The sequence below is a fragment of the Mauremys reevesii genome, linkage group 1, assembly GCF_016161935.1.
Source record: "Mauremys reevesii isolate NIE-2019 linkage group 1, ASM1616193v1, whole genome shotgun sequence".
In the NCBI taxonomy this organism is placed as follows: Eukaryota; Metazoa; Chordata; order Testudines; family Geoemydidae; genus Mauremys; species Mauremys reevesii.
In genome coordinates this window covers 179,471,664-179,494,263 of record NC_052623.1, presented here as the reverse complement: position 1 = coordinate 179,494,263, position 22,600 = coordinate 179,471,664, and the positions used below count along the sequence as shown (strand labels likewise).

Here is a 22,600-nt window from a genome sequence, read left to right as displayed (position 1 = left end):
TGCTGACAGAGGTCAAATTCTGCCCTTATTTCCACCCCATTGAAGTAAATGGAGTTGAGAGATTTGTACATTAGGATCGAACACAGCACTGTGACAATGAATCAGTGCTTTCATACCAACTGATTCATTGGGATCGTAGGTCCCAATCCAGCAAAGCAACTAAAGACTTGCATAACTTGTGAGTATCCCTGCTGAAGTAAATGGATCAAAAGCTTTCTTTTTAAAAGTGCTGAAGTGCTTTGCTGGTACTGCTGTGATCATCATGAATATGAAACTTCCTATTAATAAAACAGATGACAGACTCCAGCAAGGGAACGCTGTTTGCCTGAATTACACTACAAAAAATGCCTTGCTGTTTAAAATTGTGTTATGTACTGAGTTCATTTTGTGAGATGTGAGTTTTGTGACTTTTAGGCCCATATGTTAAAACATTAAAAACACAAAGCAGATTAGCATAACGTCAACTATAAGTATTCTGTGAGTTCTCCACATGACAACATACGCCAGTCAATCTCAGATAACCTTCATAGCAAAACACTTATGTGTTTACTTGGGATTATGCCTCAGAGGTTAACAAATTTGGGCTCTGTCATATGTACAAATCTGGAAACTAGGCATAAGTTTTTTAGCTGACACCAAAATGGGAAGGCACAAGGGCAAAAGTGGTTTCTGGGGCTGTGTATAAACTTGGTTGTTTTTTTTTATTTCCCACCATTAGGGATAGTAATAGTTACTCCTGGTGGAATTCTGTGCCAAAAAATTCAAAATTCTGTGCACATTTTAAAATTCTACATTATTTTGCATATCTTACTTTTCAAAATAACGCAATATAATCACACCAGTTTCAATTATTTTAGTAATTTATTTCAAAATACCTGTCAGCACATATATCTGTAACCATACACCCAACAAAAAAGATTCAGGAAATGTTCTTTGACATGGATTACTTACTAGGTATATTAATACATAAGTTGGAGTAATAATCCATTTAAACTACAATACCGAACTGTATTTCCCACCCCTCTCAGAAGCAGTGCAAAGCCTTGGGGGAGACGGGTAACAGAGAAGCTGGGGGAGAGGGAAATAGTGGCTAGACAAGGGCCTAGGAGTGAACCTGGAGGGTTGTTGGATATGGGTGGGAGAAGTGTGTAACAGGTTTTAGGGTTTTTTGCGTGGGAGGGATTGTTAGGGAGTTGGGAAGCTTCCTCCAGGCAGACCCTGGCTGACCCCTAGCTTCTCCCATTCAGTCAGGCACATGTTCCCCATCCCCATGTGTCCCTGCACTCCCATTCAGCCACCCCTCTCTCATCCTATCCTTATGTGGCCATCACTCCCATGGCCATTCAGCCCCTGGCTCAGTGCTATCACCCCACTAGCTCCTGTGCCCTTTCCCCAGTCTGTCCCTCCCCCACTAGCCCTTCTGAACCCCAGTCTATGATCCCCAGCAACCCTGTTTGCCCTGTTCTGTCCATCCTTCCATATCTTATATCTCCTTGCCTGGACCCATGGGCAGGGTGCTGTGAAGAAAGCAGCCCTCCCCCTCTGCAGGTGCCTCCTCAGGCCCTGAGCTGGCTGTCTTCTCTTCTGGTACCACAGCAGCCCTTGCTGGGTGAAAGGTGTAATTGCAGCATCTCCCTGGCAGAGTGTATTAGAGGGGGAGGAGGGAGAATGCAAGGAATATGAATTCTTCGTGTGTGTAGTGGTGCAAAATTCTCCTAGGAGTAAATAGTGGCTGCGTTAACGCAGATGTTTACCCTTCTCAGAGGAGCTCTAAAATGCCAGTAGCTTGCGCTCACTGGAGCTCCCATTGTTGCTAGCTCTGTTGGATTAATACTAGCTTAGCAATGGTGGAAATCTGAAGGAAAAAGTCTACTGTGGACAAGGTGTAAGGAAACCAGTATTTAAACTTAAAATTTGTGGTATTAACTTGCATTAGGAAAAAATTGCCTCCATGAAACCATATATATATATATATATATATATATATATATATATATATATATATATATAAAATAAAGTAAACTCTGATCATTTTTATTTTTTAATCTGAGCAGTTTTAAACACTTTAAAGCTCACAGTTATCAAGTTAAAGCAACACAGTCCAGAGAGAGTATATTAAATACAAAATGGAGTCACCATGTGACTTCTTACATTTTCATAGTATGCCATGTGGCAACCACCATGACAAAAGAGACAATCACAATTAAACCTTTCAAGCCAGAGTAAACTCTGTGTTGCTTTAACTTGATAACTGTGAGCTTTAAAGTGTTTAAAACTGCTCAGATTAAAAAATAAAAATGATCAGGGATTGGTTGGTTTATATTTCAGCTCCAAGTGTTTGTGAAGTCAATTTCTGTAGTTTATAGTTTGTGTATAGGAAGTTTGAAATCTCATTTCATATTTTAAATAAATACAGCACAACAGACCAACAGGGGCCTTCATCAGAGATACCAAGCACATCACCTGTACAAAGATCAGTAATACACAAACCATTTACACAGTCCCGAATTCCTCCAGACCTGCCAATGCATCCAGCACCAAGACACATAACGGAAGAAGAGCTTTCAGTGTTAGAGGGCTGTTTACATCGTTGGAGGACTGAAGTAGAAAATGACACTAGAGGTACTGTGAAAAAGTAGGGACTACTGCTGCTTTTGAAAAGGATTACTGAAAATGTTTTGATTCTGGAGGAAAAAAAATCAGTGTGTTTGACTTCAGTAATTTTTCACAGTTCTTAGTGGATTTACATTTGTCTTCAACAGACAGATGAAGGAAAAAAAATCTAATACTAACAAAAATGTCAGTCTGTCTCAGATGGTAAAGCATTCACCTCTAGCTCCAAACCTTCCCTTTTCACATTGGAGTTGGGCTTGTACCCTATTCAGACATTGCTGTGATATGGAGGTGGGGGAGAGGAAGAGAAGTGGTACTTGCATTGGTAGATTTTTCCATCCTTGTCCTGTAGCTGTCAGTGTGACAGGCAGTTTAAGGAGTTATGCCAGACTGTGACTGGCTCTTTTGTGGGTATACAACCTGGGCTCTTTTGGGAGAGTGCAGTGAGCTTCTTTGCAAAAGCTACTGATAGTTGCAGCGGCCTTTGTTCAGGAGAGTGCATGGACTGCTCCCTTGGTGTGGGGCAGAAGGAAGGGCACTAACTGTTCAGACAAGGACAAGAACAAAGTAGAGCCATTTTCTTGCCCATAGAGCGTGCCTGGTATCTTGCGGGGAGCAGGCTGCATTGTCCCTGGGATTGTGGCATTTGCATTCAGGCCTGAGAAACTTCAGTGTCCGGCATGTGCGCGGTTAACATCAATTTTTAAATAAGATTAGGACTGTTTATCCTTGTTTGAGCCTTCAAGTTGGAAAAAGTGAAGATGTAGCATATTGTAGAAGCATGTAGATAACTCATAGTGGTGGTGCAGAAGGATATGACTTTTTTTTTTTTCTCATTCCCTTAGACTTGCAGGAAAGCATATCTAGAATACATCGGACAATTGAATTGATGTACTCTGACAAATCAATGGTCCAGGTAAGTACGGTGTCCACATGAGATAATCAAAAAATAGATCATTTTAATCTTTGTAATGAAAAATGTTTCTTTAATTCTTATTGCTTAAAAATTAAGCAGTGTATAATGTGTTGAGATCCTTAATCAGAAGATCAGAGAGTTCTGTAGACCTTAATTATGCACCACCAAGTCAAAGAATTATACTGTAATAACCTATTTTAAGGGAAGTCAGGCATTAGAAATGAAGTTACTTAACCAAAGTTGTGCTACAAGTCTGTGGCAAAACTCAGAATACCTGATTCTGTGCAGCTGTGTTTTAATTTTAGCATTGCAAAGGAGAAACTATTTAGGCTGTTGAGTGAGATACTTCCAATTAAGATACGAGCCCATTTTAAAAAGAGGAAAAAATATTTGAATAAAAATACAGGAAATATATTTCCTATGTTTATATTTCATCTTCATTTCACTTTGAAACTTCTACAATATGACTCAGAATTTCACTTCTATTTAACACTTGGTTAAACACCCCTTAACTATTTGGACTTACCTAAATGAATCCATATTAATTCTGTCCTGATTAAGCATCAGTCAATCTTTTTGCTATCATGCTAAACCATTTTTTGGGGAGGACAGCTTGTTAAGTGATGTGTTTTGTACTGTGATCAGCAATATTAAGCCATCATGATATATAGTAGTGGTTCCTTCATTAGTCTTGTATTCACATAATCCTCTTTCCATGTGGTGTGTGTTTTTTGTATTTTGGCAGGGGAGGAAGGGAGGAGGGGAGTGCGTGATTTTGACTAGTAATGTTGGTACATGTTAGTGGGCATGGCAAGTTACAGACATAAGAGTGCCTCCAGGCCCCAAAGAGCTTACAGGCAAAATTAAAGGTAAAGGAAAGGAAAAGGAGGGACAGGGTCTACAACTGAAGAATTATCTGTCCATTTCTTTTGTCGCAACAAGAAGAGATGAAAATGTGTTTGATCCAGTTTACGAGAAGGGGCTATAGGTGATGGGGGATGCTGCATGAGCATCCTTCTGCTAGTCTTACGGAAGCCCTCTTGTGGTGTTTGGTTGAGGGCAGCAGCCAAGGTGCAGAAGGGATGCTGTGGAACCGTTCTGAAGACTGGTTCCAAGATGAGATGTAAGCATAGAGTTGTGTGTCTAGGAATTGCCATACAGGATCAAACCCAGTTGTACAAGTCCAATATGCTGTCTTGTAGTATGACCAATGCCAGCTGCTTCAGAGAAAGGTGTAAGAAACCCTACAGCAATAGCCTGCCTCAAGGGCAAATTTCCTTCTAACCCTAACCCCCAGTAAGAGGTTGGCTAATGCCCAGAAGCAGGAGGGCTTTATATCTTTTCCAGAACTCTTGTTCTTCGACTGCTGGTCCCTGTGTGCGTGTTCATGAGCTGTGTGCACCCAGAATTTTTGTACGTATTGTCCATAAGTCCACACATGTGCCCTTGCCTTCCTCAACTTTCAGCCGAAGTTATGAAGGGCAGAGTGCACCGACTGCCTCTCCAGTTCTTTTTTACAGTCACTTAGCCTGGGTCAGAACCTCCAGTGTCCAGAGCTTTCCTTCAGTTTCTTCAATCTGTAAATTGTTCAGTTTCCCTTATTGCCGTTTGTGTATATTTCTTTTTGTTAGTAAGTTTCTAATTGTTTTACAGCTTTTAGCAGAGTTTTCTAGTTAGCTTCCCCACCTTCAGGGAATCCATCTCATACTCCCCCATACCATGTTACAGAATCCTGGATTATGCCCAAAATTCCAGGCTTCATAAACATCGGCTATACTTACATTACAGGGTGTGTAGTGCTAGGGATATCTCAGTTCATTGTATCTAATGCAGTCCTTTGAGAATCCTTGTATCAAGTACTCCTGGTAGCCTTTGCTATGATACATGAGTGATTTCTGATACTCCTCAAAGTACAGTTGAGACACATGACCAGAAAGGGTTAAGCATTCTGCAGGATAAACGACTCTGATTCAACCCTTAAAGACATATGGGGAAATAATGTTTGTGTTTTTGTGTGTTTACATATATATGGGTAGTGGTCAACAAAGGGGCCCCGGGGCCCTGGCCTACAGCTCTAAAGTCCCTTTAGGAATGCGGCTCTGCCAGCATGGGCTGGAGGACTCAGGAGGAGAAGCAGCACTTTCCCCTTCAAAGCCAGCCCGAGAGAAGCGGCACTTTGAAGAGGAAAGCGCCTCGTCTCTCCAGCCGCTGGCTGCACGGCTGCCCCTGCTCCTCCTGCTTTGTTAGCTCAGTTTGATGCAGGGAGGAAACCAGAGGGTGATGGGGGGCGAGTTTACACAATTTTTAAAGTTTCCCTTCCTGTGGATGCCTTGCTCTTGTTACACATGTTGGTAGTCACCGCATGAAAGTTTAATGCTAATTACATACTTTGTGTGTTGCTGTGTTACCATTAATTGCTTCTTGATACAATGGTTTATTGTGAGATACAGCTACTAGTACAGAATTCACTTGTTAGCACTATACATCTCTCTCTTCATGGAAGGCTGCAATTAACATTCCTTGATCAGACTAAACAGTTCTGGCAGCTAGTTTGCCAGAGATAGAGAAAGAGGGATTGAAGTTAACCCAATTAGCACAATTTTATTTAAAACTCAATTAAAATCTCAGTCCCAATGGGTTGTGTTGGGTTGTGTTGTGCTGTGCTGTGCTGTGGTGAGGGAATGTCATCAGAAAGGCATACAGCCCCTCCACCACCCCCCATTAGTCTTTCTAATTAATCTGCATACCCATATTCCTTTAAAAAATGCATCCAACGTGGTTTGGTAACTCAGCTGTATTTGAACAGTGTTACCCACCCAGGACACTCATTTCAGAGGACTGCTAAGATTCTTTCAGGTGGGGTTGTCAGCACTAAGGAGCTTTACAGAGGGCAGTGTTCCTGTCTCAGGGACAGGTGCAACCTTTGCTCTCCTTCTGCTTTTCCTACTGGCTAATTGTGAAGCAGACTTGTAGTTTCAGGGAGATTGCTTAGCCTCATAGCTCAAAGAAACTGATATACAGTAGAACCTCAGAATCTTGGGGATGGAGGTTATTTGTAACTTTAAAATGTTCATAACTGAACAAAACATAACAGTTCTTTCAAAAGTTTACAACTGAACGTTGATTTAATACAGCTTTGAAACTTTACTCTGAAGAAAAATGCTACTTTTAACCATCTTAATTTAAATGAAACAAGCACAGAAGGTTTCCTTACCTTCTGAAATCTTTTTTAATCTTGTCAAATCTTCCCCTTTTTTTAATTTTTTCTTTGTAGATTAATTTACTGTATTTGCTTTTTCTTGGGTCTCTTCTGCTATCTGTGTACTTCCAGTTCCAAATGAGGTATGTGGTTGACCAGTCAGTTCGTAACTCTGGTGTTCGTAATGCTGAAGTTGTATTGTTTTGAGAATGGCAACCTGGAATATATGGGTCATTCCAATATCCCTAGTCATTGTCATAAGTGATCTTATTTTTTTATCATGACAATAACAAATATTAAACTTGAAGTCCCCTGCTGCAATAGTATAGCTTTCAAGATGTGTGCAACAAGAATCCGGCAGATGTTCTCCACAGATCTTCACTCTAGGCTTTAGATCTTAATAGTAATAAACCTGAAAGATAGCTTACATTTTTAATATCAGACCAGCTTATTAACACTCAAGATTGCTGTATAAATAGCATTTGGATCTCTTCCTCTTTATTTTGTTTTTATTATACTGCTTGCCTTAGATTAAAAAGCCACTCATTAATATCCTCAGTCCTTCTAAGAAATCTGTTCTTGTATTAAGGATAATAGTAATATTTAATGCTGTTTTTATAGAATTGATATGTTTTTCCCTTGAACTTTTTTTTAAGAACAACACCTTTACCATTTTTTTTAAAGGTCTTTTAAGGTAAAGTGGATCATTCTTCCTTCTCTATTCTTATGGTCTTTAACACTTATCTCTACTGCAAAAAGTCTTCAAATTTTGCCATTGATGTTGCCAGAAGATGGTCACTAGCTAGCATCCTATGTCCCTAAGGTGTTTAGACTCTCACTGCTAACTTGTTTGATTCTTGTATTCTACTGGTCTTGAAAACCAAGGCAGATTTCTTGGAGAACCCCTTCTTGGCCTTACTCACAGGTTTTTTGGTTATTTACAGCCACTGAAGGCAAGGTAGACCATGTAATCCAATAAGGCATCATTGTGAGCAGAGGTCGATGTGTGTTGGTAACTGGTAAAAACTTAACTTGTCTCCACATCTGCTGCAAATCTTTGTATCAATATTTTCATTGATTAGGAGCTAAAGTTCATGCTCTGAGGAAAGTACAAGAATGTATACATGTTGGCATGGTCTGGCCTAGACATTGGTATGAAGTCCCTCTTCTGTTATCTCAAAATGAGGGGAGGTCCCCTCCACCTGGCCTTTGCGTCTCTAGCTAGCAGTTTCTTCACTGACTGAACACAATAACGCAGCTGTTTTCTCATATGCTCCTAATTATGATAGGTCTATTGGTACTCTCAAGATGTACTTTAAGATGGAAGTGTTCAACTTTCTGATGTACACAGAAATGAACTGACTGAAATATTACTGATTTTTATTAAACCATCAATACATTACTATTAATTTACATGTCCCTTTACAAACTTAGGTATAATGCATTCCCTGTCCCAAAGAGTTAACAAGTCAAGTAAAGCAAGACAGACACACTCAAGGGAAAGACATGGGATAATAGTTAATGACATTTAGAATATAGTACTGATAAGAGAGGAGGGATTGCTTGAAGAGTTGGATGCTAAATCGGGGGGAGAGAGGGAGAGGGCACCTGGCATATAACTGGAAGTCAGTTCTGTGCATCGAAGGCTGGAGCAGAAGAGTACGCTCAAAGGGTTGGGATGAATCCAGGAAGTGAGAGCGTGTGGTGTGGGGGAATAAAAACAGATGTGCAAACTGCCAAGATGAGAACTTTCCTTTTTTCTTTACTGTTTTGTGTTAATTGGGAGATGGTAGAATCCAGTGAAAACTTTAAGTGATTTTATATATTTTGCCAGATGTTTTGGTACAGGTTGACTGTTTACCTAGCTGGTTTTTTTCTTCTAATTTTAGTGTTTTGTTCTATTATAAGATGCTTAGATGCCTATCAACAAATGGCTTATTAATGTATTAAATAAGTATCTTTAAGTACTCAAATGGTTGACATAAACTGGCCATCTTTGACAGGCAGATGGCCTCTGTTCTCTTAAATATTTACTCAGAGATGACAATAACTGGTGCATTGAATGCACCAATTATTATATGAGGAAACCATTCATTTATGTAATTCGTTAGCGATGCAGTCAACATGATCAGACAATCAGAACCTAAACTCAGTATATTGTTTGACTTATTATTTTTCTCTGCTGATGCACTCTTGTATTTATGCTTTGGAAAGACTTGTTTAAACCAGGAAACATGACTTGGCTATTTTTTTGGGGTGGGGGGAGGGGTTAAGCTTTTTAACAGTATGTAATCTAGAGTTTGAAGTTTGCTACTTCCAGAATTGAGAAAAGGAAGGTTGAATTCGTAGTTTGTGGCTGATTGCTTGAAGTTCCAGACATGGTACTTGAACATGACCGTGGTAGAAGAATCATTGTGATGTTGGCATGATGAGTAGCATTCACTCTGGGATGGAGTTGACCTAAACGGTCTGTGTCTGTACTGCACACTGAAGAATGAAAAAGAACACACTCTAAGGAAGAGATCTATTTTCTTTAGTAGATTGCTTTTGAGTAGTTTGTAGTGACTATCTGAGTGGTGGATCACCCAGGTAAATTGTTAGCTAGGCAAATAAAATTGTAGCCGCCTTATAACCCATGTTACTTTTGTCTGATTTTTTTTCAAGTGTCCAGATCAATATTCCAAGCACTGCTTGCTACTCTCCCACTTGAAGAAGAGGAGGAGATTACTTATGGTAACTGGAGGTGGTTCTAGATGTGTGGTCCCTATTTGGATTCCCATACCTGCCCTCCATCCCCTGCATTGTGGATTGGAGTAAGCTAATCGCTTACTGGTAAGAGGGACTGGCGTTTACCCGCACAGCCTCTTAAAGACTTGGACACACCAGCCAGCCAATGCATGATGTACATGCAGGTCAACAGACACTACTATGAACAGTTCTGGCACCAGCGCTTGGCACATATGCACACCCACATCTGGAATCCAAATAGGGACCACACATCTCGAAGAACCTCCAGTTAAAGTAAATAATCTCCTCCTACTGTAATGGCAACAACATTTAAATTATGCTTTCTTTCTGTTAGGTTCCTTATCGGTTACATGCTGTACTAGTTCATGAAGGCCAAGCTAACGCAGGGCACTATTGGGCATACATTTATGACCACCACCAGAGGAGATGGATGAAATATAATGATATTTCTGTGACAAAGTCAACTTGGGAGGAGTTGGAACGTGATTCTTTCGGTGGTTACAGGAATGCCAGTGCATACTGTTTAATGTATATCAATGATAAGGAACAATTCTTGATACAAGGTAATGTCTGGGGTATATTTTCAGCATGAAATACAAGTATGTGGAAGTTGTGCTCAAGGTGTTGACTTCCTGAGTGGTTCTGTTGCTTTGTTTAATATCTGAACTATGGCTAATATAGCAGAATTTAAGAGCTTGAAATTTAAACTTGTATATAATACTTTATTTACATGCAAAGTAATAGTTATATGATTATTTTAATTCCTATTGTTGACTAAAATGTTACATATGCATTTATAGTTGAATACAAAGAAAACTAAGCAACCCCCCCCAAATCCCCGCATTCCTGTAGAGTTCAGTACAAATGCAGCAATATCCTGCTTTTATACAATTTTACAAGTGAACATTGCTTAATTGTAGATCAGCTAAAGAATATTGTAGGTGTTTAGATAAAGCGCTGCCCAAGTTATAGCCCAAAGATGAGGTTATTGTGTGGAGTAATGTCAGTCTTTAGTGTTTAAACAAATGAGTAGAAAGTGAAATGTTTAATTATGCTCATAGGTATGTTTATAGTTTTCTAGATGGCAAAAATACTACCCATCTTTTGAGTAGTAAGCATCATAACATAACAGTACGTAGTGCTTCAGCATTATTAAAATAGCAAAATAAAACGTTTGCCAAATGAAGTCATGGTGAGGGCATAGGTTTATCACAACACCAGAGAGTAAAACCAAAAAAGTTAAATGTTAAAAGCTATAGAATAGGTCACTTTTACATGTTCTCAGGAATATTTTTCTTGCCTTTATCCACTTAATATACTTAATGTACTTTTTTCATGGAGTGTAAAAAAAAAAAAAAAAAGACGCCTGTTGCAAATTATTGAAATGAGCACTTCATAGTTAACTTACATTTTGAGTTCTTCCTTGTGAAAAACAAAACAAAGGAATACAGTAGAAACCTGTTTATTCAACCCTGCCTTAGCTGGCTCTCTACATTTACTGAACACACAACCGTTAGATGGCACTGCAGCATTGCATTTTCCAGTTTATCTGTAGTTTTGATTATCTGATCTGGCCCCGATTGGCCAGTCCCAATTAGACCGGCTAAAACTTGCGTAGTTTGAAATTTGTCTCTTCAGATAACACTCCTTTGGAACATATCCCTTGTTGCATTAAATCATGTCCAACCAGAAAGCAATAACTAGGGAGGATATGCATATGCTCCCACAAGAATACAAATGTTCACTGCAAAGATACATGACAGAAAGCAGTCCTTGTCTGACCACGATAGATAAGTGTATCTTTTACCATATTATGAATAAGTTGTGGTGATGGACCATGTGTTCATCAATCCTCTTTTTTTATAACTAGTTTGTAGTTTAAATCGTAGTTCAAAAATGTTTTAAAAGAAAATATATATTCTCCTTCACTGTTCCCTCTTGTGGCAATAGATTATATAGACTGACTATTCAGCGGAGGTTGACTGCTCATCTGACAGACAAAGGGGAGAGTTTCTTATGCCTATAGTGCTATGGCAGTTGGGGCCTTCACTATTCTCTCCACACCCAGACATTAGTGAATTGGTCCCAGAAATCAAAGGACTACTTGTTAAGGGTTACATGGATCTGCAAAACCGCATTGTGTAGAATGAAAATATCATGAAGAATTTGGATCTTTTGGTTACAACTTAGTGACAAGTTTCCAAGCATAGTAATAGGTTTATATTGCTTTACATTGTTAAGGCTATCTTCATACAGTAAAAAGTTAGAAAACTCACTTAGTTTGAAATGATTACTAAGATTAGCCTTGACATTTCCAGATCCCCAGATTTATAAGGGGCCTGCCACCACAGGCTTCATTGGCCTCAATGTGTGGCTCTGCCAGTCTAAAAGTTCTAAGTGTAATTAAGACCAAGTGGAATGGAAAGCAATTGGACCACAGTCCCTTATGTACTTTTGCTGTGAACATTTTGATTCATAAGGTGCACAGAGCCCCAAAGGTTTGGCATTCTATGTGGTAATGAGCTTATGGTGCCCAAGTGCAAGACTTAAATTGCAGAAGCAAAATGCTTCATGAACTCCACCTCCAGGTGAGTAAACTTCCTGCGTATGACAAATGATAAACTGAGATGTATTCATAAATGTGAGACAACTTTTGAAATTTCACTGGTATATTGTATGCTTTCAAGAATGCTCATTCTGAAAGCCTTTCATCCACATGTGTTCCTGTTGCCTTTCATTATTCTGTGAAACATATAAACTATGTGGTTTTACAGAAGAATTTAATAAGGAAACTGGTCAGATGCTGCTTGGAATGGATACGTTGCCTCCTGATTTAAAGGACTATGTCAAGGAAGACAATAAGCGTTTTGAAAAAGAACTAGAAGAATGGGATGCAGAACTTGCTCAGAAAGTACAACAGGAAAAGTTGTTAGCATCTCAGACACCCAGGATGCCAGCACCCTCCTCTGCTCCAGGTTGGTCTGCATACATTTTTTATGTTGGGGGAGGGGGAAACAAAAATAAAACTTTGCATGTGTATACATTACTGCCAGCTGTAAACTATCATCTCTTTGAAGATACTGAACTAGTTTTCTTCACATTTGAATTGTTTTCAACAGTGAGTTCTATAAAATAACCAAATTAGAAGTTTATTTGGTTTTTAAATAGGCATTGGTTTCTGTTGGGGAGTTTCTTTTCTCATTAAAATTAAAAATTTAAAAATGCTTACTGGATGGTCTTATTAATGTTGAGTAATTTTCTGTCCTTGTGAAGTTCCAGTACCACCTCAGCTGAAAACATTCTTAAAAATTGGAAATGTGGCCTGATTTTTCAAAAGTACAGAGTAGCTAGTAGCTCCCATTGGCCTTTTATTTTAAGAAATTGATATTTCCAGGGTATTTTCCCTTTCTCCTCTCTCTAAATTTTCCTGGTACTCAGATACTCTAGATTTACAGTAATGTGAGAGCAGAATTTAGCCATAAGGAGAGGGAGAAATTGTGTGATTTATTATTGTAGTAATGGAATTAAATTAAGAAATAGGAAAATAGCCTGATTACCAGGAAAATATTGAGAATGTTAGGAATGGTGTGGTGGACTCCAAAGAATAGTGGTGGAAACTCCACTGCTTGGGACTTAGCTGACCTGAACAGACAGTTGGTGAACTAATTGTACTGACAGTCCCGCACTGACATAGCCTATTAATTCTACCTAGTCTCTTTCTCTATGTCCATTTCTAGCTTTGGTGGTTCTACAATGTAATACTTAAGATGACTAGACAAGCTTGGATAGTGGGAGACTGTCATTCATACATTCTTGTCACCCTTGGATCATTAAAGATTGTATGTTGTTCATTTTGTAGTGACGGACACACAGATCATAGTTTGGCCAAATATATCTAGAAAATTGGTGTACTGATAATGTTAAACTGCATTTTTTTTTTTACTCCAAACAGTGATTTCATCTTCTAAATGTCTTGTTTTTCAGTTACTTGGAACAGCCTAGTTTTTGTTCTTTGTATTAGCGATACAAAATATTTAATTAATTTCTCTTGAAATTTACAAGCAGATGTTTATCTTTTTTTTGTTTTACTAACTGAAAGCAATAAGCAAGTCTGTTTTATTTTTCTTAGTGAAGATTCTACATTTAAATGGAAAGGAATTTGTGTTGTCTTAGTTGTTTGAAAAGTAAAATGTATTGATTGTAATGTGTTTATTTTGCAATATAAATCTTTTAGATTTAAACTGTTAGATATTTTAGGCCACAAACCCACAAGGAGATTCAGGAAGAACCTTACACTCATGCACAGCCCCAGGCTCAACATGAGTACTGTGTTCTGCTTGAGCAGGTGTTGCAGGCAATTCAAATATGTTAAATATGGTTTTAAACGTTTCTAATCCTAAAACTATTCACTAAGCTCTTTCAGTGCTTTCTTAAACTAGAAAAGATGGGACTAATTTTGAACACGGATCTAAAGCAGATTTGTGTGAATTATTTGACATAACTTGCATTTTTGTGCAAGTTTCTTTAGCACTTACTTGTTAACCCAAATAACGCAGATAGACTTAGCTATGTTAAGAATATGGAATTGCTTATATTATATTTTTTGTCACTAAGTTCAAGCAGGAGAACCAGAGTATTTAGAGCAGCCATCAAGAACTGATCTCTCAAAGCATTTGAAAGAAGATTCTGTACGAGCAATCACTAAAGCATTAGCTGAACAGGAAGATAGAAGTCCTGAAACTGTCATGCAAATGGTGAGGATATTTTCAAGTTTTTAATACCCCTTCTTTTCTTATCTTGCAAGTGGCAGGTATTATAATATCTGATAAAAGAAAAAATTATTCCCTTGAAGAAAGCATTAACCTTTCCTTAGGAACTATTCAGCCTTTATACTCTGTCCGGAAGAAATAGAATATACCTAAAGGCTGATATTACAGTAAAACTAGTGACGTACATACATTGTATGTAATTATCACACTTCTTTGTGGAGCACAGTATGTTTCTTAAATAATGGTCACACATGTCTTTGTGTCCACCTACAATTAATAATTTTCTAGTTATGGGAGTATATAAAGGAGTATTCCTCCCAGAACACTGAAAAAATTAGGGTTTGTTTTAAATTTATTTAGGGATTTTGAGACACCATTTGGAGTCATCAGTATCCTTGAAAGGCTGCATCAGTTGATGTAGTTTTTAAGGTTAAGCATTGCATTTATGGAGGATATACGTAGTTAGTTGAATACTGGGGGGGAAACATGCATATCCTATCCTAGGTTTTAGTATTTAAATTCACAGACTTCGAAACAGGTCTTCATGATTCATCAAATGTGTATATTTAACTTAGAATACATATGTTACACCAGCCAGAATATTGGAATCCTCCAAAGACTTCCAGTACTTCACTTCAGATAGTCTTCAAGTAATTTTGAGTACTGAATAGAATTGCAAATAAGAGGCTGCTTTGTGAATTCTTTATGAAGGTAAAATTCATTGAATTTTACGTTCAGCAAATATTGTTTGACCAACTGTAGGTATAAGTATTTGATCAAATATGTTTCATGAATAAATACGTTTTGAAACCACAGGCAACTTTAATGGAATACTTGTTTTTAGATCAAAATAATGTAACGTATCAGTTTATTATTTATTATTTTCCTCAGTTTGGCTTGCTAAGTCATCGTGGAGCAGTGTATGAACAAGCTGGGCATGTGCAAAGTTCATGCATTCTTCCTTAAAAAATAAATAAATAAAACAAAAATGTGGCCTGAGTCCTAATTGTCCAGAGCTAAACAAGCCCACTTAGACCCAAGAACTCATAGGCAAGCATATATACCAGTACATGCTCATATTTCACATCAAGAATTAGGCTACTTCTGTGGATTGATTCGACATGGAAATGGAATCCTGGATTGGTATTTAATCAAAACAGAAGTGTGTTTTCTCTTGTGTCTCAACCATTGTGATGTCAAGAGAGAACAGACACTGCTGAGTTGTGGTTAAAATCAACAAGGAAGCTAATCTGACTCTTGACACCACGACATACTGTCACCAATATTCCTAGGTTAATGTTTAGATGGTCTTCTGTGTTCTCAGAGAAAATAATCTGTCATATTTAACAAAATAGTAGAGCCTAAATCAGAAAAATCAATGCCAACATAGCAAAACAGACCGGGAAAATTATATATTGTGCCTTGTACCTATTTGTGTTACCCCAAAATGAGGATATGAAAGTCCTCAATGATACCTGCCTACCACTCTTCTCTACCTTGGGTCTGCTGGCTTTCCTCCAGATACACCAGGATAGATGCATACTAGCTTGGTTACAGGGAACAAAATACGACAGTTCAGGCCTATCATGCAGAATAAACAGTCCCAGTCATTTACAAGATTGTGGTTGGGGGGAGGAATTAATTGTAGGAGAGGCAGAAATTGTATGTGTATGTTTGAGAAACTAGACGTCTTCATGTTGTTAAGTCTGTAATGGAAAGTTTTTTTCTTCAAGTAGTGTCTCTATGGGTGCTCCATTTCAAGCACTCCTGCACCTTTGATCAGAGACTTTTGGTAGCAGTGCCCATTTGGCCTTTATGCTCTCTATGCATACTCGTGTCCCGTACCAAAGATATATAGGGCTGCACAGGCGAACTGCCCTCAGTTCCTGCTCAACCACTTTTGGTTTAAGATGGAGTGCTGCATATGCCTGCTTCTATTAACTGCCTTAGTATTGTTATGTACTTAGTTGTTGTACATAGTTTTGTTTTAGGGTTTTTGTCTTTCCCTTTTGCTTGTGTTTTCCCAACTTGCAGGGTCATTTCGGACTTGTATTTTCTGAGGTATGCAGGATCCCCAGGCAAGGGAGAAGACTTATGTTAACTTGGCCACCTTGAGATCCCAGTCACCAAAAGATCCAGGGCTGAGGACCCTGCCTCCGTGTCTGCAGTACTGAAAGCTTTGCACTCTAAGATGATGGTATTGACAAGGAGCAGGCGTATTAAATCTTCCTCAAAGACGTCTCTTTCACCAGATACCTCAGGCACCAAGAAGAGTGCTGTTGAGGTTCCATGTGCTTCTGGTATCATGAAGTTGTCTAAGACTGCTCCTAAAAGTCATCCCTCTGCCAAGAAGGACTCAATACTGAAGACCTCCTCTGTTTCTGGTGATCATGTCCATGCAAGCAGATGAGTGCCATCAGATTCTTCGGTATCCTCAGTATTTAATTCAGTGCTCCAGACTGTTACATCTGAGTCTATGCTTGGGCGTGCTCATTCCTCAATGCAGATGAGTCAGGTATCTATCTCGGTACTGATATCAACCTCCAGAGTTCCTCCACTATCCCAGGAGTTCAGATACTCAAGAGACCCCTTCCTCTCCAATGAACCAGAGAGTTCACTGCTTGCTGGTACCACACATCTCTCAGTACTGAGGTCTTCTGGGTTACTCTCTAGTCATTTCTCATTGAGACACTCTACTTCTCTGACTTACGCTATCCAGGGGGAACAATTATCTCCACTAGAATGTGTGGAAGAGAAATCTGACTTAATTCACAGCTTTCTGTTTAAGTGTTTCACGTTTATTCAAGGATAGTTTACTCTCCTCCCCACATGGTGAGAAGGGAAGATAGATGATCCCCACTTTCCTACAGCTGGACGGGTAGGAGGCAAGAGCTGACAAGGATGTAGCACCTTGCACAAATATTTCCTGATGAGGCTATAATGCCTCCAACACTTTCCATGGCAGATGACTTTCCAGAGTTCCAGGAGCTGATGAAACAAATTGCTCTTTTACACTTCCTCACGAGGGATTTGGACTTCCACGATAAACCCCTGGATATTTTACATTCCTCAGCTTCAACATGTGTGGCACTTCCAATTAATGAGGCTCTTCTAGAGCCAGCCAAGACAGTCCAGCAAACCCCTGCCACAGCACCCCCTACATGCAAACGTACTAACAAAAAATACCATATGTTCTGGTCATGGATTCAGAATTTTTATTTTCAATGTGACACCAAATTCCTTGGTTGCGGATGCAGTTAGAGGGTGGGAGTCAAATGGGATAACACTGGTTTTGTATTAACAAGGACCAAAAGTGTCTTGATCTTTTTGGTTGCAAAAATTACTCCTCTGAGACACTACAGTCCAGGAGAGCAAATCATCAGGAGTTCATGTCAAAATATCACTATCTGAATTACAGCAAATTTAGTATCTTTATTAAATGTTTGCCACAGGACCACCATGAACAATTTAAGACTATCATAAATGAAGTTCAGCTCTTGGCAAAGATGTCTTGGATGCAGCCGATAGCGTAGCTTGTCCCATCTCCACCATGATGTAACAAGCACCTTGGCTCTAGCTGTGCAGCTTCCATAGGGAGGTACAGTCTACTATAGAGGGTTATAAGTTATGTTCAGACTCTACAGACAGTCCCTTCATACTTTGAAGGTTTGAGGGCCACTCTTAGGTCCCTTGGGATCTATACACCTATAAATGAAAAGAAATTTAGCAGGTGTTAGATGGCCCAAAGATCTCGCACAGTTTACTTTTCTACTTTCTGTAGACCACCTTAACCTTGGGCCCAGAGACCAAGATATTCCAAAAAGAAAACAGCTACTGACGAGCTGCTTCATCTCAGCCATCTGCTGTGGCTAAGCTCCAGTTTTGATGGCTTGATCAGGAGTCTGAACCACCTCCTCCACAGGGACTTGCTGCTGCACTGTCCTGTCCCCCCCCCACTCGGGTACTGCCTTTCCCGATTCCACCCTGCATGAGCGACAATAACATTTGACAAATGGGTTTTGGAAGTCATAACAGATGGTTATTCCATCCATTTTACCTCCAAGCCTCCCTTCCACCCACTTTTCCCTTCTCTGTTCAGGGACCCAACTCACAATCAGTTGCTGAGACAGGATGTCATCTCCCTTTTACTCTTAGGGGTCATAGAATGAGGTCCAGTCCAGCACAGGGGAAAGGGCTCCTATTCCAAGTACTTTCTGGTCCCCAAAAAAGAACAGAGGATGGAGACCAATATCAGATCTCAGTCTTCTAAACAGCTACATCAAACAGATTATCCCTAGTTGACTGTTCAATAGGATAGATTTTATAGGACTTTCTCTAGATGCCATCACAGCCAAAGCTTGTTTACTTGTGGACACATTCACAAAACTGAAAATCTTATCTGAAGGATGCAGATAAGTCCTCAGACCTTGGCAAGAAATTGTCTTCAGCTGTAGGGTCATATGGCAACTTGTGTCTTCATTAACCCAACATGCCAGATGACATCTCCAGTGTTTACAGGGATGGCTGAGGACCATTGAGGCACCAAACGAGCTTAGTCTAGACAGACAGGTCTCTGTTCTCATTGGGTTCTGGAATCACTCAATATGTGGAAGAATCCTTCCAAGAGGATGGGAGTTTTTTGTTTTTAAGCTCCTCTGACCATTGTCGTCACTTCAGATGCATCTCTCTAGGAGTAGAGAGCTGATCTCAAATCACACATCCAGGACAAGTGGTCTCCCCAAGTGGGTTTTCTGCATGTCAGCATTCTGGAACTGAGACCAGGCAGAAGGGTATGCTCCCTCTTCCTTGCACTGATCAGAACCAAAGCCGTCATGATCATAAGACAATGCGACCTGCATATTCTACACCAGTTGTCGGGCGGACATGTATCACTTTGGCATAGAGTGAAGGGGAACAACTCTGGAATTGGTGCATGGCTAAGCAGATAGTCAGCCATGGTGTTCTTAATACCTGGAAGGGAAGATGATGAGATGACTACCTCAGCAGACACTTCTCTCGGAGTTACAAGTGGGAGTTGGATTCACGAGTCCTCAGCAGGATATATTTAACCTGGGGGTTTCCAGAAGTGGACTTTATTGCACTGCAGCCAATGCAAGGCACAAGAAGTTTTGTTTGAGAGGGGGACCTGAACCTCAATCACTAGGAGATTCCTTCCTCATCTCATGGATGAAGGGCCTCCTTTATGGATATTGGCCAATACCATTGCTCTTGAAAATTCAAGGTCAAGCAAGCCAAAGTCATGTTGTTTGCACTGACTTGGCCATGAAAAGTTTGATATCCTTAAGTCATTAGACTTGCTTCTCGTCCTCCACTGCAACTTCTGATCAGCTCTTGTTTGTTTGTCTTAGGATACTGGTCAGATACTTCACCCCAGTCTTGAATTTCTCTGGCTCCGGGCATGATTTCTCAATGGTTCTCTGGATTCGAGACTACCTGTTCAACAAAAGTGCAACAGGTGTTGTTAAACAGTAGAAAGGAATCCATGTAACATGCTTAACTTCAAAAATGAAGGAGATAGCTCTGGCAGACCCACTGACAGATTTCTCCTGCCCACTCTCTTCTTGTTTCATTGTCCTGGGCTACCTCTTGGAATTAAAAAGATCAGATCTTCCTATGAGTTTCATCAAGTTTCACTGAGTAGCTGTAACAGCCTTTCATTCCCTAGTAGAAGGTTTTTTGGGTTTTGCTCATCCCACGATGTCAAGATTACTCAGAGATGTGGTTAATCTTTTTCCTCAAATTAGAGAATTTACTTAACAATATGGGACTTAAATCTGACTGATAATTACCTTATGAATTACCCTTGTGAGCCATTAGCTATGTGTTCATTGGTTCACCTATAGCTGAAAAGAGGGTTTTTTGGTGCCTATCACCTCTGCCTGGAGGGTCAGAGAACTATGGGCTTTCATGGCAGACCCTCCTCCATTTCCTATGTTCTTCAAGGAAAAGGTCTTGTTACAACCACATCCAAAATATTCATCTAAGGGATCTTCCAATTTTCAGATTAACCAGACCATTTATCTACCAGACTGCTTGTTTCAATTGCAGACCGATCCAAAGGATCTACAATCTCTCTCCAGAAATTTTCAAGATGGAGATCTGGGTATTATTTTATGTTACAACTTTGCCAGCATCAACCTCCTTCCAGAACATTAGCTCAATCTACAAGGTTACAATTTACTTTCATGGTATTACTGAAGAATGTTCCAGTTGCTGAAGTATGCAGAGATGCAACCTGGACTTCAGTACGTACTTTCTACAACCACTGTACTTTGGTTCATGCCTCTAGATCAGATAGTGTAGTTGTCAATGCAATTTTGTCTTCAGTATTATACTCTGTTACAAAGCTTTCCTCTCCTTGTCAGAATACTGCTAGGGAGTCACCTGAAGTGGAGCACCCATAGGAACACTACTGTATGAAGGGGGAGAGGTTACTCACCTTGTGCAGTAACTGGACTTCTTCAAGATGTGTCCCCCTACGGGTACTCCACTACCTGCCCTCCTCTTCTCCTTCTGAGTTTTTTTTCTGCAGGACTTTGCAGCAGAAAAGAAACTGAGGATGGTTTGCCTGTTCAGCTCTGTATACAAGGATATATAGGGTACATGCATGAGCCGAACAAGAACTGCTACCAAAAATCTCTGATTAAAGGTGCGGGGGTGCACATGCACCTGAAGTGGCGCACATGCAGGGACACACATCGCTAAGAACTCTGGTTACTGCACAAGGTGAGAAACCTCTGTGTTCATAAAGAGGCAAAGTTGTGCCCCCTTTATAAAAGTATTTGGAGAATATTAAGGATTTGATAACATTTTTCTGAAATTTTCTGCCACAAATTAAGCAACTTTTCAGTATAAATACCTTGTTTAGTAGCACTGTTCATTGTAGCTTCTAAACAATTAAGTCCTAAAAACAGGTTTTAATTGGTCCAAACACACTTTTTTAATCTGGTTTCAATAATCTTTATTACATAAGCATGTACAGGTCAGATAGGCTCATACTGTCTTCCTTTCCTTTTTTCTTTTTCCCTTCTCGTCACAGCCATCTTCCCCTTCCTCTGTTATTTTGCTCCCTTACTCATATTAACCTTCTCACCCAAGCTCTACCCCCAGCTTAAAAAAAACAAAACCCAAACCCAGCAAAACTTGTGACAAGCCATGTGCCAGTCACCACCACAACATTTACTTATTCTATTTATGTCCCCTGCCCTTTATCTGTTCCTGCGTTTCCAGTGGTAAGCTCTTCAGGACAAGAACTCCATCTTGTGTGTTCATACAGTGTCTGGGGCAATGGAGCCTGCTCCTTATTGGGACTTCTGCATGCTAATAGAATATAAATTATTATTATTAGTGCTTTCAACAGAATATAGATGTTAGAGGATTTTGTTTCTATGGCACATGATTGCCACATGACTCTAATCCAAGTAGATTATCAATTGGCATAAATTGTGGTAGCTCTGTTGAAGTCAATGGAGCCATGGCAGTTGGATTTCAGTGGGGCTAGGACAGTTTATACCAACTGAGGATCTGCCCCTTAGTGTCAAAAACAAAAAAAAATTACACCAAGAACACATTACATCACTTTAGTGTTACAGTAACAGAGAAGGTATGAGTATTACAAAGGCAAATAATGTTAGAGGAAAAAGGAAAATCATTTTTCTAGAAAGGTGTTAAGACAAATTGAAGGCCAAGACTTGTGGAAACATTGAGTGGTAGAATTCACTAGTTAAGATTTTTCATACCTTTGAATTTCTTTCAAAAATCCAAATAGTGAGAGAGAATGCAGGTTGTCTAGTACTATAAAGTCTAGCAAATCCCAGCAACACAGATTGTTTTACTTATCAGTCTGTCATTTTGTTACTTTTTTCTTTTCTCTTCTTTTTTCTGACTTTTTCATACTGATGATGATTTTCTCCCGCAGAGCTCTGATAACGCCCCAGCTCAACCAGCTCCTAACCCGCGTGTTGTAGAGGTGGCGATTCCTGATGTAGGGACTTTTGTGATTGAGTCAGAGGAGGGGGGTTATGATGATGAGGTACCTTTGATTGCAGTCTTGCGCACAGTTGCTACACTAGTGTTTTCTTTTGCTGCCTGGTATGAATTTTTTGGCATGTTGCACATTGTGGCGCTTAACAGATCTCTGCATAACTAAAAGCTTAGCAATTTGTGATAATGATCCCTTGAAATTCACAACAAAAATTTTCAGAAAAGATAGCAGCAGTTACCCAAATTGGGTACATTTTTTGTGTGATATGAAATGATTATAGGAAGGCACATATCTGTACCTTTGAGCTGTTGGAAATTGAGTATTATCTTAGGCCAAGTGTAGTCTATGAA

At 39.5% G+C, this 22,600-nt stretch overlaps 1 protein-coding gene across 6 annotated transcripts in view; it reads left to right on the top strand.

Moving 5' to 3' along the window:
• USP25 (ubiquitin specific peptidase 25) overlaps nucleotides 1–22,600 on the top strand; it is a 125,296-nt gene that overhangs the window by 84,430 nt on the left and 18,266 nt on the right. For 4 of the 6 annotated variants that reach the window (XM_039531095.1, XM_039531084.1, XM_039531113.1 and 1 more), the window contains 5 exons: nucleotides 2,417–2,622; nucleotides 3,459–3,529; nucleotides 9,811–10,039; nucleotides 12,251–12,451; nucleotides 14,091–14,230. In XM_039531095.1, the coding sequence (XP_039387029.1) occupies nucleotides 2,417–2,622; nucleotides 3,459–3,529; nucleotides 9,811–10,039; nucleotides 12,251–12,451; nucleotides 14,091–14,230 (847 nt within the window). Of the gene's footprint in view, nucleotides 1–2,416; nucleotides 2,623–3,458; nucleotides 3,530–9,810; nucleotides 10,040–12,250; nucleotides 12,452–14,090; nucleotides 14,231–22,184; nucleotides 22,299–22,600 lie in introns of all 6 variants that reach the window. The other 2 variants (XM_039531075.1, XM_039531064.1) reach the window with 1 other exon arrangement.